This window comes from Carcharhinus amblyrhynchos, chromosome 18, assembly GCF_965287045.1.
Source record: "Carcharhinus amblyrhynchos chromosome 18, sCarAmb.v2.hapA, whole genome shotgun sequence".
NCBI lineage: Eukaryota > Metazoa > Chordata > Chondrichthyes > Carcharhiniformes > Carcharhinidae > Carcharhinus > Carcharhinus amblyrhynchos.
In genome coordinates, this window is record NC_137341.1 from 32,661,021 (window position 1) to 32,677,130 (window position 16,110).

At 42.7% G+C, this 16,110-nt stretch overlaps 2 protein-coding genes across 6 annotated transcripts in view; one reads left to right on the plus strand and one right to left on the minus strand.

The window, feature by feature from the left end:
• The window catches only part of ift140 (intraflagellar transport 140 homolog (Chlamydomonas)), a 114,147-nt gene that overhangs the window by 55,668 nt on the left and 42,369 nt on the right, over positions 1-16,110 (plus strand). The gene's annotated exons all lie outside the window — the stretch shown is intronic.
• The window catches only part of tmem204 (transmembrane protein 204), a 35,758-nt gene continuing 19,822 nt past the window's right edge, over positions 175-16,110 (minus strand). The window contains exon 4 of the mRNA XM_080206697.1: positions 175-4,474. Within this exon, the coding sequence (XP_080062823.1) occupies positions 4,245-4,474 (230 nt within the window). The 3' untranslated portion in view covers positions 175-4,244. The remainder of the gene's footprint in view (positions 4,475-16,110) is intronic.

The following is a 16,110-nucleotide window of genomic DNA, read 5'->3' on the forward strand; positions in this document are numbered from 1 at the left end:
CAGGAGATTTACTTTTGCCATTACTGCAAATCTTGCCTACCAAGATTCCTGCCACTGGCAGGAGGAGAAAATTCCATCCTGTGTGTACTGTACATTAAACTGATTGAATTATTCAGAGTTCCCACAGAAAAAATCTGGAAAAAGTAGTGCAGTAAAAACAGACTCAGAATTAACTTGATTGTATAGATTTTATTTAAGGAAATGCATGGACGTTAAATTAAATGCACAGGCAAAAGTAAGGTGATGCAGCAATAACAACCAAAAGTATTCTGGTGTTTTAAATATTTCAGTAACAACTGCTCTGTACCAGACTTAAATGAAATCCACTGTAACTGCACACAAATAAATGTAACATAAAATGCTGTGAAGAAGCAACAGAGTTTTGTATATCAAATATACTTTTTGTATCACACAGCTATATCATTTATTATCCAGTACATGCAATTAAGTTGATAACAGATTTAAGTGCAGTTCCTAAGAGCTAACTTGACCCTTGCTGTCTAGACCATTTAGCAATTCATATATATTCAGGGTTTTTGGTTACATAGCAGAACAGTGAAAGCAACCATTACACAGAACAGCAGTTGGGAGATGCTGGTTTTTATTAGTGTTGGTCAGATAGCTCACTGTGTAGATTAGAGTACGTAAACACGTTGCATAGAAGAGTTTATACCTCAGCTGTGTGTAAGTGACTCAGTTGGATTTATTTCACAGAAAAAAATGAGCTGGATGAGTATCTAGTCATGGTGCCTCCTGTATAATGGCCGCCGCACTTCCATGGGTTTGTTTTTAACATTGATGCTCCTGTTTGTTCATGGGATGTGAGTTGTTGGCAAAGCCAGTGTTTATTAACCATCCCTAAGTGCCCTTGAGAAGGTGGTGGTGAGCCTGCTCCCTAAACAGCTAGAGTCTGTATGTTGTGGGTAGTTCCATAGTGCTGTTGACCCTTCAATAGTAAAGTAACGGTGATATATTTCCAAATCAGATTGGTGTGTGACTTGGATGGGAAATGGTTGGTAATGGTAATGGTTGAATAATTGTGAAAAATGGGAACCTCAGTTCCTAGTCTATGTCCTCAGCAAGCATCATTTCACTCCAGGAACATTCAAAATGAAAACGTGCCCTTAAAGGTGAAGCCTTTTGAGATTTTCAGTGAGATGAGATTATAACTACTGGAGTTAACTTAATCGTTGCTTGTGTAGTTCCATACAATGTGCAGGAGACAGATCCACACAGGATTCCTGGTGTAGAAAAGGTAACTGGTATTTGGTACTAGTGATGATGTATGGTGCTAGTATTGTATTGGTGTGTGTGTGAAGGAAAACTAGAATAATAAGTGTGCCTTCTGCTGATAATTTCAAGGTGTTCACATCTACTGAAAAATATGGAATTAAGAATAAACTGCAAAGTGGAGCTTTAATTTTAAAAGAGATGAAGATATTAACAGCTTGGGAATTAGAATGACTATTAAAATCAAAATGTGAGCCATTTTCCATATATTTTGATTAATCTTGAATGGTTTTGGCTGCATCTGAAATGGTCCCTATTGACTGAAATATGTACATTCCCACCCTTGTTGTTTGAATATTGTGCTTTAATATCAAAGCAGCTAAAATGACCTATCACCTCTATATTGTGTGTTAAACATCCAGCTGAAATTGAACACTCCAACCTACCACTGACAGGTATGAATTTGATCAGTGTTCAGTTAACTGAGGTGGGATGGCAGACTGAAGCAATGGTGTCACAAACTATAAAACATAATGGATGAGGATGTGCGAATTAGTCAGTCTGTATCCACTTAAAATGCACTAAACACCCGAAGGAACAGTTGCATATTTGTTTTAGTTTGTGTTGTGGCTGGAAAGGAGATTTTGAAATATGTAATACTGAAATACTAGGGCTAACAGGTCTGACATGGATAGTGGTGGTCTCCATTTGAGGTTCTGAATGAAGGCTATTACACATTGTAGTCACCTGGTTTGTGTGATTTATTTTTCTCACTGTAGAACATTGTTGCCAGCTGCATAAACTATGTGAGGGAAGTGTTAAACATCACAGTAGAATGAATGTGGGTTCTAGGTTTTCCATCAATGCAATAACTCCAGTTTCACAAGTAGCAAATGGTGTTATAATTCCTATGAAGAGCATTTCCAATATTAAAAAAAACTCAACTGAGTAAAATTATTTCCAGCACCGTGGAAGCTTGCTATTTTAGTTTGTGTGTTATGCTGTGCATTTATTGAGAGTAATAGGCCCAATTTTCCTAAAATAAGTTTAAGGGAACACCTGTTCCCAAGAGCTGAGGTCAGGGAAATCTCTGAATCTTCAGCCGTTTAAACTTGCCTGGAATTTCTGAGGCATTTCCAAAGACACATCCTGGAATTGCCCAGACCAACTATTACCGTGGAAGTAAAATGGGAAGGGATGTTCCTGCCTCATTTTTTTACAGCTTTGCCTGAGATGGATTCAAAAACACCCCTTACTCTGTACTCATTTCTCTAACTGGAGGACTGGAGAACTGTAGGGCACTGGCAGTGAAGTTTCTTTGCTTGTCTTTAGGGTTGTTCGGTGGGAAGGGCAGGAAACCTTCCAGCCAGGAGACCCTGACCACAATTTCTCTTGAAAGACCAGATTTCCTGCCCACTTCCCCACAAAACACCCAACTTCATGGTGAGCTTGTACCAGAGGTGTGACTGAGGCTGAATATCTCACTGAAGCAAATACAACAAGCTTCAGTTGTGCTCAGCCTGTCGAGTGGCCAACTGCAACCCTCTGTCTCCCCCCACCAGCCCCACACTGGGAGAACCTGCTCAAATATGGTGCAAAAATATTTGACTTGATTTATTGTAGCCACATGAATTACTATACAGTGAAAAGTATTTGTTTCTTGCATGCAATATATAGACAAAGCATACCGTCCATAGAGAAGGGAAGGAGAGGGTGCAGAATGTAGTGTTACAGTCACAGGCATGGTGTAGCGAAAGAGAGAGTTTAAAAGAATTAAAATGAAGTTTTAGAAGCATAGAACAAGAGTAAAAGATAGAATTAGAAGGTATGCTGGGCACAGCTTGCAAGAGGTCGCCTCACTCCAGTGCCATTTTGGAGAAAAAAGTACTGATTGCAGTGAGGGTTGTTGTGGCAAAATGTTAATGTTGGGGTCACAGAACTGACTGCATTGGTAATTTAGATGCGTTTTCAACCCAAGCACTGCTGTCACCATTTATTTTGATAAGAGTACTAGACAATATCAGTGCACTTTGAAAAAGCAACTGGAAGTACTGAGTTACAGAGGTGCTATTGTAAGGACACAGATTGTGCACATCTTCATTTAAATTCCACCCAAATGCTGTGAATTGCAGTGATGTTTACAGTTGGCTGTTAATGTACATTTTTTGTTAAAACCTTACTTTTCGTTATTGAACCTTATGATTTGTAGGTTTCCTGTGCATTTTAGAGTCAGTGGGCAATAGTATCTGTCCCATTGCATTTTGAGGTCATTAATGTCAGAGGCTGATAACAAAAGCGATTCTGACCATTGTTTCAATCTATTGTTATATACTATACATACTGTGTCCTATCTAATTAGTTGGTTTAAATTAAAACCTAGATTGTTTGACAGATGAGTATTATTCCTTTAAATATTAATCAATCTAGACACCTGGTCATCCATTATGAAGGCTTGATTCTCAGGAGCAAATATATGAATAAAGGTGATGTATCGACTGCGGGGGAGAGGGGTAAGAACATTCTTCCTGCTTCATAATGTTTCTTAGCCTAATGTCCTGGCCAAGAACTGACAAAACCTCATCACCAATGTGTTACTTGTCCTTGACACTGCAACTTACCAGAAATCCGTTAGCAAGTGAGCATCTTAAGCCATTCACAGTTGGATCACAGGAAGTGCCTTTGAATCTAATGGAGAACCCTCAGATACATGAGGCACATTTGTTCCTTCCAGGTGCTGATGTAATGTGCTTACATCCTGCTGTACTGTTCTATTGTGGTGTATTTAATCCATGATTGATATTTTTCCTCAGAAAATGTGCTGGGGACCCAAATCAAAATTGTTTGTTGTTTTAAGGTTCCAACCCTTCCTATCTCTCTCCCCCACTGTGCACCCACCTCACCAACCTTCCCCAGATTTGACAATGGGAACAGATTTAATTAGTTCGTGAACAAGCAGAGATCTTGAAGTTCTTTAACATGTGCAAATTTTCAGCTGATCTTTCCTCCATTTCACCTCAGCATGGCGACTCCACATAGTCATTTTCAAAACGCGGCCTTGAGCGACGGATGACAATAACACGAGGTGTCATGCAATCCTCCCGCCGGTGTAATATGTTCCAGATCAACATGGCTGCTGAAAGTGTTGATAAGAGACAGGCTCCAATGTCCAGATAACATGACCAAGAGAGATGAGTATAGGGACCAATTCGGTAAAATGTCACAAGTCCAATCACCAACACAAAACCTAATGGTAACAAGTAAAAATTGTTATCAGAATAGGAAGTACCTGTACTGTCAATCACTCTCTTTATTAGAGCTAGGAGTGGAATCATAGAAATTATAGCACTGAGGAAGCCATTTTATGCATTGTGCCTGCTCTGCTGTTAACTCATAAATTCTATTTGAAAAAATATTTCATGGAAATTAAACTACCCTCTTCATTCCTGTGGTGGAAATCATAAATCTATGCTCTCTTGTTACCAATTTCTCAGCCAATTGAGACAACCTTTCGCTGCTGCTGCTTTTAGAATATTTCTTAATTTTGAAAGTTTCTTAGATAGTCTTTGATCTTCTCTGGTCCAATGAAAAAACACTCAATTTCTCAAGCCTTTATTCATAACTGTATACTCTGATTTCTGGTAGAATTCCAGTGAGTTTCTGCTGTACCCTTTTCCCGCTCTATTGGTTTGGCTGGAATCCAATGTGGTCTTCTGAATTCTTTATACCTTTAAAAACATGAAAATGGTTACCTTTTCAACCATGCTGTACCAACATCAACAATCTTCTTTTGCAGTGGAGTTGTGATTCATTCCTGACCATGGGTAATGATGTAACCTTGGGCATACCAGTGTAATTTTGTCTAGCTCCCAGACCCTGGCTGGCTAATACATCTGCATGGGGGTATCATTGACAGTTGCGGCAACCGGTGAAGGCCTAACACAGCATAGAGTGGTTGGTGGCCTGAGTGCTGGGAGCCCAAAAGGCAATCGAATTCCTGTGATATATTGCACAGCCTTTAAACTCAGAAATCTTCCTCTTCCTCGTCACTGCTGGCTGCCCACTGCCATGCCAGTTGTTGGGTCTGGACACATAGGAATTCTTGGCATACAGTATTGCCATGATGCAAGTGACAGAAAACATGCTGGATGACATATTTCCAACATTTAAATATTGTTTATATATTTCTGCCAACTGATTGCAGTTTAGGCTGGTACAGTTATTGTGACATTTTCAACACAGTCTTCTCATTGCAGCTTAAGTTTTGATTTAGCTGGCCTGATTAATTCTCACTGTAGCCCCATTCTGGTTCTTGGTTAACAGGTATCCTGCCTAGAGACTGACTCCCATGACAAGTTGACATAGTCTTTCATTATTGCAATGTATCTCCTGTTCCCAGTTCAGTAGTCAAGTTCTACAAAGCCATCAGCAGCTCAGGTTGCATATTAGAATACTGTGGATCATTATGTCTCAGTGTGGTCTACACCAAGTTCCAACTTGGTGGAAAGACACTTGCATAATCTCTAACCAGCTCATATTTGTGAGAGAGAGAGAACATCTGCCAGTCATGGTTGCCTTTCCAATGGCTAGTACTGCCATCAACACAAGGTGTAGCATTATGCTGTTTTGCAATCAATTACTCAACTAGTTTCCTTCAGATCAGTGGCGTGAGTGGATAAGTTTCAAAATGGACTTACTGTAGGTATCATTTTCACAGCAGATCTAAACTGTGCTTATTATTATTAAGTTCCCATGTATTTTCTGAAACTATAACAATTTTCTTTATCTTTTCTTTCCTTCATGATTCAGCTTTCGCTAGATTACCTAAATCCTTCCTGGTGTTTTTTGCCTGCTACCTCCTGTAGTGTGAGAATCATGGTCCAGTTCGGATATTTATTGATGCATTCCTCCTTTTACTCTCTGAGCTTCTTTGCTGCTTCTCAGTGGAACAATTATTCATCAGGTGATGGCAGGAAACCAACATTGGAGCTTCCACCACAGAGCCCAAAATAAAATTATTCATTTGAGGCAAGTCATTTCCTTTCACAGGCCCTTTGCATGAACTCCAACAACGAGAAATATGAATGGCACACGCTCCCAGACCCTAACAGCACCATATGGTCAGACTGCACTTACCAGATCAGGGTGGACAACTTATCATGACAACAGATGCCAACAAAAGGGCAGCCCATTGCTGTCAGATTGAACAAAAAGACAACTTCATTACATAACTGCAGATTCTACATAACTAGCCATCCAGTGGAAAATAAAGCCATATTACAGTTGGGGAGTGCCTTCTGAAGTAGCTGAATAATTGCAGCACACAAGAAGGCCATTCATCCCATTATGGTTGTGCCAGTTCTGTGCAAGAGCAAATCAGCTAGTCCCAGTCCTTTGCCCTAAAGTGGCATGGTGGCACACTGTTGCCTCACAGCGCTAGGGACCCAGGTTTGATTCCCAGCTTGTGTCACAGTGTGTGTGGAGTTTGCATATTCTCCCTGTGTCTATGTGGATTTCCTCCAGGTGCTCTAGTTTCCTCCCACAGTCCAAAAGATGTGCTGGTTAGGTGTATTGGCCTTGCTAAATTCTCCCTTAGTGTACCTGAACAGGCGCTGGAGTGTGGCAATTAGGTGATTTTCACAGTAAATTCATTGCAGTGTTAACGTAAGCCTACTTGTGAGGCTAATAAATAAACTTAAAACTTTATCCCCATAACCCTGCATTTTGTTTCTCTTCAGGTACTTATCTAATTGCCTTTTGAAAACCACAATTGAATTTGCCTCCACCACTCTATCAGCCAGTGTATCCTAACCACTGGCTGCATAAAATGGTTTTCCTCATGTCACTGTTGTTTCTACAGCCAATCATTTTAAATTGGTGTCCTTGGATCCTTGACCATTTTGCCAATAGGATGTTTCTGACAGTGCACTCTGTCAAGGCTCTTCATGATTTTGGATGCCTCTATGAAGTCTCTCAACTATCTCAAGGGGAACAACCCCAACTTCTCTAAATTATCTTCAATTACTAACATCTTGCTTCCCCAGACCCATTCTCAGAAATCTCTTCTTGGCTGTCTTAAATGCCTTCACATCCTTCCTATAGTGCAGTCTCAGATTTGGACACAATAGTCAATTTATACTTCATACTGTCTATTTATAAAACCCAGGATTCCATATACCTTTTTCCCAACCAGTATTTTATAAGGTTCCATCATAATTTCTCTGCTTTTGTACACTATGGGCAGGATTTTACAGCCTCGCTCGAGCGAGACCAGAAAATCCCGCCCCGAGGTCAACGTACATTTCCGTTGTCCGTCACTTGTCCGCTCCGATTCCATGGCGGGTGAGGTGGTAGAATTCTGGCATGTGCCTCTATTTGTAAGCCCCTCAATCCCATATGCCTTTTTAATCTCTTTCTCAATCTGCCCTGTCACCTTCAACATTTGTTCACATATACTCCCACATCTTTCTATTCCTGTATCCCATTTACCCCTGTATCCTTTATTTTTAATTGCCTGTCTTTGTTCTTCCCACCAAACGCTACTACTACACACTTCTCCGCATTAAATTTCATCTGCAAGGCATGTGCCCATTCCTTTAGCTTGGCTATGTCTCCTTGACGTCCATCACTGTCCTCCTCACAATTCAGAATATTTTCAAATTTTGTGTCATTTGCAAATTTCAAAATGTGCCCTGTATATCCAGGGCTAGGACATTAATATGGATCAAGAAAAGCAGTGATCCTAGTATTAACCCTTGGGAAGCTCCATTATATCCTTCCTGCAATCTAAAAATCAACCACTAACTTGCATTTCCTGTCACTTAGCTAACTTCATATCCATGCTGCCATTGTTGCTTTTATTCCATGGGCATTAATTTTGGTACAAGCCCATTATGTGATAATTTATGAAATGTCTTTTGGAAGTTCATGGGTGAAATTTTCTCCAAGGAATCCTAAGAGCATGATCTTACCTGCTGTTTATGCCAGGCTCCCACAGCAGCAAGGGCGGAGAATTTGGTGGCCAGCCAAATCTCCATTAACTGCAACATGATGGGAAAATCCCACTGGGTGAACAGTGATACAATTCCCGCCTAAGTGTCAGGAAAGTCTGAAAATTCGAGAGTTTTACTCCAGTATTCTCAGTGAACTGCCATGTGCAATTTTCCCACACACTATCAATTTTTTTGGCAGGAGGGAATTTCACACTGATAAAGAGGGGGAGTGGAGCCTAAGCTCCAGTTTTCAAATTTAAACTCTCCAGATTTCAGACTTTTGTGAGATTTAGGGGGTGATCTTACCAAAAAGATTCTAAGCGCTGAACGAGTATGGAAACAGAAGTGAATCATGCCACTTTTTTGGTTTGAGTTAAAAATTGAATCTTACCACACTCTGCAGGGAGAGGGGATGGGGCCTAAGCTCACCCAAAAGCCAGTGGCTTGTAGTAGAGGGTGCCATTGCGCACGTGTAGATTTCTATCTATACTGTGCAATAGGACAGGACAGAGGGATCTGTCATTGCCTCCCCCTAGCTATAACTTGTATCTGCGGCCTAAAACCCCCTCACATGGACTGTCCGATCCCTCACGCTCTGATTGCCAGTTGCAGATTGCGCAGCATGCCCCCCCCCCAACCCCCGATCGCCGGTTGCAGAGTGCACAGTGCCACTCACCTGCCCCCCTTAGGCCCAGCCTCCCCCCTTAGACCCCACCCCTTGGCATTGTGTGGTGCCTGGTGGACACAACCATTGTGCCAGGATGGTACTGCCGGGTGCATCCTGGGGGGGTCTCAATGGCCTCCAGTCCTATGGGCGAAGCCACCATGACAGGTCCCATTGATAAGGACCAAACGTGATCCTCACCATGAGGATCTTCACTGCTAAGGCAAGTGAGCCCACTTGTAATACTTAAATTCTATTTTGCATTGAATTACAAGGGTGTGAGGCTGATCTAATGGGATATCTGGTGCCGGTAAGATCACGAGAGGTGAGAAATCAGGTGTGAACCGAATTTTTTGCCTCTCTTGCAATACTACCAGCTTGCACCACCCAGCGACTGATGGGGCTAGAAGGTAAGATCACCCCCTTACAATTTCTTTGGGAAAATTCTGCCCACTGTGTGCAAATCTACACAGTATATGGGAGATCTGCCTCCACTCCCCCACAGACCCTCCCACAGACATGCCCTCCCCTTCACAAGCACCCTCCTCCACAGACACCCGCTTCTACAGACTCCCTTCTGATTGCCACCCACCTCTCCCAATCACTGGCCTCCTGGTCATTGGTCTTGCCCCGTCTCCTGCAATCACTGGCTTTGACTCTCCCCCTGCCTCTCAATCAGCTTATACCCCCAATTGTGACCCCATCACCAGTGCCTCCCCCCCCGATGCATGACTTTCCCCTTTCCCTCCCCTCCTACTGACCTTCTCCTCCCCCTCCCGTCGAACCCTGCCCCATGAAGCCCTACTCCCTTGGCACCGCCTGATGCTTGGTGGGCAGTACTAGGTTGCCAGGCTGGCACTGGCCCTGTGTTCACTGGCCCTGAGGCTGGGGGGGCTTCAGTGGTCTCCATTACATGTGGTATCCATTGTTGGAGATCAACTATGAACCTCACCATTAATAACCTATACTGGTGAATCCAGAGAGCTAAGTATGCCTGGACAATAGCATCTGGGGTTCACCAAACATATTTAAATTCTGATATGACTATTAAAATCAGCCTTACTGTCTTCTCCGGCGCAAGGCTGATCACGTTAAAAAAAAAAATAGCCTGGGAGATGTATGACCGGCTGGATGTTCCTATTTTGGTCTCCCGTGGAAATTTCCCACCCTGCTACTCAAGATGACCAGCATGGCATCAGCCACAAATGCTCATCAACCCTCTCATTACCTCATCAAAAACTCAATCAAGTTGTTTAATTAATCAACTTAATTAAACACGATTTACCTTTAATTTAGTTATGGGCTTGTGTACATCATGGCCTAAGAGGTCCATGATGGTATTTCTGCTCCACACAAGCATCCTCCACCATTCATAATGTAACTTTGTCAGCATATTCTTCTATTGCTTTCTCCTTCGTGCGCTCAACTGGCTCAACTAATGCATATGGTAGTGTGTTCCACGTTTTTGCCACTTTCTGGGTAAAGAAGTTTCTTCTGAATTCTCTGCTAAATTTATTTTTCATTTTTAACTAGGTTATGAATTATAAATACAATTATAATTATTTGCATTATCATTGCAATTCGACTGTGCCACCATGATGATTTTCCATAAACCAAATCAAACCAATAATCAATTTATGAGCCAGGATTTGGATTGCATCACAAGCAGAAACTTGTCTTTATGGGAACTGAGTTGAATCAGCACAGCAAATGAATTTCTATTTAAATGCGGAATGCAGCTCCTCAAACAAGCCAAGCCAGCTTTTCTCACTTATGCCACCTGCAACTGGTTTAAACACGTTTTCTTCAAACTATCAGGGCTTAAAAGTGAAGAAATTTATCATAGTTCCTCTCATTTTAAACAGAACATGAAATATGACAGACTGTAGAAGCCTATTTTCGTTTTAGTGCTGAGTGAGTGATGATTATTTAACCTCATTTCCCAACCTTCAAGATACAGCATCTTATACTCCTTCCACTGTGGAAGGAAGCAGATAATGGAGTGTGAGAAGGGACTATTTAACTTTCATTTGAAGAGCAAGTTCAAGTTTCCTGTTCTAAAGAATATGCCAGTTTTTGTCTCGCAGAACAGGTTGTCACTTGAGTCCCACTCCTGTAAACATGTAACCTTACAGGAATTGTGTGTGGATTTGGCTGCCAGACATTGGAGATTGACTGACCAGATTCTACATAATATATTATGTGTACAGTCTTTTCCTGATGTCTGGAATAAAATCAGGCAAGAATTCCTACTGTGCCACCACCTTGTCGTAGGCTCAGATATTCTATCTGACCCAGCTTTGCTATTTACCCTCAATTTAGTCCAAGAAAACTCTCCAAAGCCTCCATCTCCGCGCAGTTCTCCCTCTCTAGATCCCCTCACCCAAAGCTCTCTCAGCGACAACTTGCATTTATATAGTACGTGATATGCAGTGGGTGGCATGGTGGCACAATGGTTAGCACTGCTGCCTCACAGCACCAGGGACCTGGGTTTGCTTCCCGGCTTGGGTCACTGACTGTGTGGAGTTTGCACATTCTCCCCATGCCTGTGTGGGTTTTCTCCAGGTGCTCTGGTTTCCTCCTACAGTCCAAAGATGTGCAGTTTAGGTGAATTGGCCATGCAAAAATTCTCTTTCAGTGTACCCGAACAAACACTGGAGTATGGCGACTAGGGAGTTTTCACAGTAACTTCATTGCAGTGTGAATGTAAGCCTACTTCTGACTAATTAATAAACTTTAAACTTTATAAAATGTACTATGGCTGCTTTATGTGGAATCAAGTCGGGGATAACAAACCCGCAGATGAATAAATTTAACTTTGTTCACTCTCAGAGCCTCCATCCTGTCGGTTCATGCCACCAAGCTTGGGAGAAACATTGTGTTCACCCAGCCCCTCATTCCTGTGGAGTGTGAGAATGGCAGTGCTATGTCCCTCTCACCCTTTTGCGAGCTCCCACTAAGGAAGAACACAATAGCTGCAATATGGACAGGAACCCAGGAAGGAGCACACAGAAAGTGCTGCCTGCATTCCAGGGGTGCTCCGACATGAAGGATAAATAAGGCCTGCAAGTGACCTGTCCCGAGCCCTGTCCCCGAAATGGCAGTCCTGGGACACCTATCCCTGGCTCTAAATTGAACCTATCCAAGTCCCCCAAGTCTGGTGCCGCCTGAGCAGAGCACGCTGCAGAGGGTTCTGGCTGCCTGAGTACTCACCTCTGAAACCCCTTCTCAGAGGTGAAGGCATCTGGTTCACAGTTCTATAGACCTGTTGCAAATGGTGCCAGTGTGACGTCACCCCTGTGCCCGCTGAATATCCAGTGAGGGGGGAGGTCCTGGAAAGAGTGCTCACTAATGACATGCTAATGTATTAAAATGAGCCTTCTGCAGTCCCGCTGTGTATTTCAGGCCACCCCACCAGCTCCAGATTTTGAGTGCGCGCAGCCATTCCTGCAGACAGAGAATGCTGGCTTAAAGTCGGCCCCTAAGTGTCATTTTGGGCAAGAAAACCGGTGTGATTTGTGGCAGATATGCCAACATGAATCAGATCACAATCTTACCTTAGTCATATCTTGGGAAAGTGGTAAATTTTATACTGGTTTTGAGAGGAGTGAGGCCTAAACATGCCAGCAAGTCCAGCTTTACATTGATCGGGCACTATTTTTAAAGGACACCCTGATCTCAGATTGAAATTGAGGATCCCCTCCCTCTCCCCTTGGACATCAGGCTGCCCCCCCGCCCCCCCCCCCCAACACACACACACACACACACACACAAACTCATTGAAAGAATGCTTACCCGCCCACCTCCCCAAAAAAGATCGCCGGCATTGGGAACCTCCCAATGGGACCACCTTTATGCCACCCTCATGACCACCCTCTTTGTGCCCCCCCCCCCCCCCCCCCCCATGACCTCCACTCTTCATGTTCTGCTTTTGTGACACCTCCTTCATGACCTCCACACTTAATGCCCCCTCTTCATCAACCTCCCATGCCCTAGACCCTTCAGAATCCACTCCCCCATGCCCCAGCCCCCTTGATGCTGTCCCGGTACCCTGGCAGTGCCAGATTGGCATTGCCAGATGGAAAATGCCCAGCCATATCCTCAACCACCAGGGGCTTCAATGGCCTCCCAGTATGGCCATCACGCCTGGTCTCCGTTTGACGTAATTCACGTCAAACCTGAGGGTTGGAAAATCCTGGGAGCATAAAAGGTCTGGCCTCAAGTGGACTCAGCATGTTTAAATAGTTGTTTAAATATTGTTATGAAATCATGGTTTTGCGCTGTTACAGAACGCAGTAATCACAATTGCAATTCTTCTGCTCTGCTCTAATGCATTCTACAGGTGCAGTTTGCTGGAAGAGAGTGTGTGTGTGTGTGTGTGTGTGTGTGTGTGTGTGTGTGTGTGTGTGTGTGTGTGTGTGTGTGTGTGTGTGTGTGTGTGTGTGTGTTACAAATAAATAAGCCCCTCCATATTCTCTTAGTTCAAATTATTTCTGGAAAGATTGTTTTGTCCAATAAAATTTATCCCATCCGGTCTGTCCACAGTGGGTTGTATGTTTTTAGCTGCGTGATATGGGAACCTGACGGTGGATTGTGGCTATTTCCTTCCTGCTGTTTAAAGATTGTCACAAGGATGGTGAAATACATGCTAGGGACATGTACTGCAAGGAACCTGTGCCTAGGAAACTTGAGGGCAGAAGGCCTGTGAATTAGCAACTAATCAATTAGCTAATTATAAAAGTTCATGAAATCAATTCAAAGGATGTCATGTTGCAGCTTTATAAAACTTTGGTTAGGCCACATTTAGAGTACTGCATTGAAGGATGTGAGGCTTTGGAGAAGTTGCAGAAGAGCTTTACCAGGATACTGCCTAGATTAGAGGGTATGAGCAATAAAGAGAGCTTGGACAAACTAGGGTTGTTTTCTCTGGAGGCTGAGGGGAGACCTGATAGAAGTCTATAAAATTATGAGAGGCATAGATAGGGTTGACAGAATCTTTTCCCCAGAGTTGAAATGCCTAAGAGAAGGGGGCATGCACTTAAGGTGAGAGGGGGAAAGTTCAAAGGAGATGTGAGGGGCAAGTTGTTTACAAAGTAGTAGGTATCTGGAACACGCTGTCAGGTGCAGGCAGGCACGTTAGGGATGTTTGAAGAGCTTTTAGATAAGCACATGAAGAGGCAAGGAATAGAGGGATATGGATCAACAGCAGGCAGAAGGTATTAGTTTAATTTGGTGTCATGTTCAGCACAACATCGTGGGCCAAAGGGTCTGACCTGTTCTATGTTCTATTTCACAGAATCCTAATGCAACAGGAATTGGCAAGTGTACCCCACTGCCCCATAGTCCTGATTTTACCAAGTCCTAGTGTACCCCACTGTCCCATAGCCCTGATTTACCACGTCCTCATGTATCTCACTGTCCCAAAGTCCTGATTTTACCAAGTCCTAATGTATCCTGTTGACCTGACTTATAAAGTCCTAGTGTATCCCATTGTCCCATTGCCCTGATTTACCAGGTCCTAGTGTATCCCATTCTCCTATTGACCTGATTACCAAATGCAAGTGTACCAAGTTGTACCAGAGCTCCAATTTCCTAGGTCAGCTCTGATTGTTTTTACCAGTGGGGATTTTCTGATCTGAGTTAGTTTCTTTGGACCACATGGAATGGAGAACTACGAGTACCCCTGCTATGTCATTCAGAACTCTTGTCCTCCTCTTGCAGTTTTGCCTTTACTTCATGTTCCAGCCAGTTAATTAGCATTGTTTCTATTCATGCAGAATCCAAGTTCTATAAAAGTGGCACATGTACAGTTGTTAGTATAGGTAGAGGATAGTATACCAGTTGGCACCTACAGGTGTTATATTTCACAAAATATGTTTGGGAATTATACGTAACCAAAATGATTGAGCATCAGTAAGAAAAAGAAATTGGAATAGCTGAATTCATATGCAGTGCTTCCTGAAGCCATTACCTGCCATGTGCTATGCTGTTAATGTTTGGCATTGAATGGGTAAACTGCTTGAGAATAGCCTTATTATCAAATTTTCTAAACCTTTTAGGCTCAATTCACATTCTGATCATGTGTCTCTTTTCCCCATTTGAAATGAACTGTTCTAATATAATTTTTTCCAAAATTATAACTGTGATAAATTGATGCATAGTGGCAACGTGCTTGTTCGCTCAACTGCAGTGGGTCGCTGAGTGATTTGTGGTGTAGTGATTTTTTTGCCAACAGACTTTAGTTTCCCTGGGCCTCAGACAAGGCTCTCTGCAGGGCTTCAAGGCTCAGCTTGCGTAACAGGTAATAACAGGCATTTCCTGCCTCTGGATCGGGATATCCTGGCGCCCTCCAGTCGCTCATCACACTCTGAACAGACGTTGGGCAGTGAGTGCAAATTGCCGGCAGCTAAAATTAGCAGCTTCACAAAATGACACAGTTCTCCAGCTCTCTGATTGTCAATGGAACAGTGTATAAACACAGGGACTGCATTTCCTCTTCAATGAGAAAGTTTCACAGATACATAAAGCTATCTTGGAACATCAATCTGGAAAGAGTTTGTGTTGGAAATCCCTACTTTTGGTTAAGACTACCATTCAGCCTTTAACATCTTAACGTTAAACTTGAAAGTAACCCTTCTCTCAGCCATTCTTTATCCTAGGATAGTTAGCAGACCCATTTAAATAATTAATTTGTTATCTCTCTTTGACCCTCACTGATCTGTAACATGGCAACATTTAACTTGGTTCTCAGAGTATCTTTGAAGGAATTCCGAAATTCAAGGCTACTAATCTTACTGAGAATTTTGTGTGTCGAAAATTACCCAATTATAGTTACTTCAAAAACAAAATTCAGCAGCTTTCAGCCTGTCCTGCTGGGTGTTTGTGGCCACTGAGTCATGCTCCAGATTTCAAAGCTGTTTTCCTTGAATAAAGATTATGATATGATCAGGCTTGTTATGGGATTACATGATGGATTCAGAAAATTGTATCACTAGAGTAAAATAATTTTTTCTGAAGTTCTTGTGAAATTCCAGGCCTTGGGAACAACTCATAACTGAGTGTAACAGTGATACTTTAATTACTTTGGTGAGCTGTGGCGTGAATGGTGAACCACCTTCACCACAAAAAGCACACTGCTTTGGGTCTGGCAGCTGTCCTCACCTCACAGGGGCACACATTCCTGCCCTCGTGAAGGAGCTTCTTAGTTTCCCTGTTCTCATTGTATAG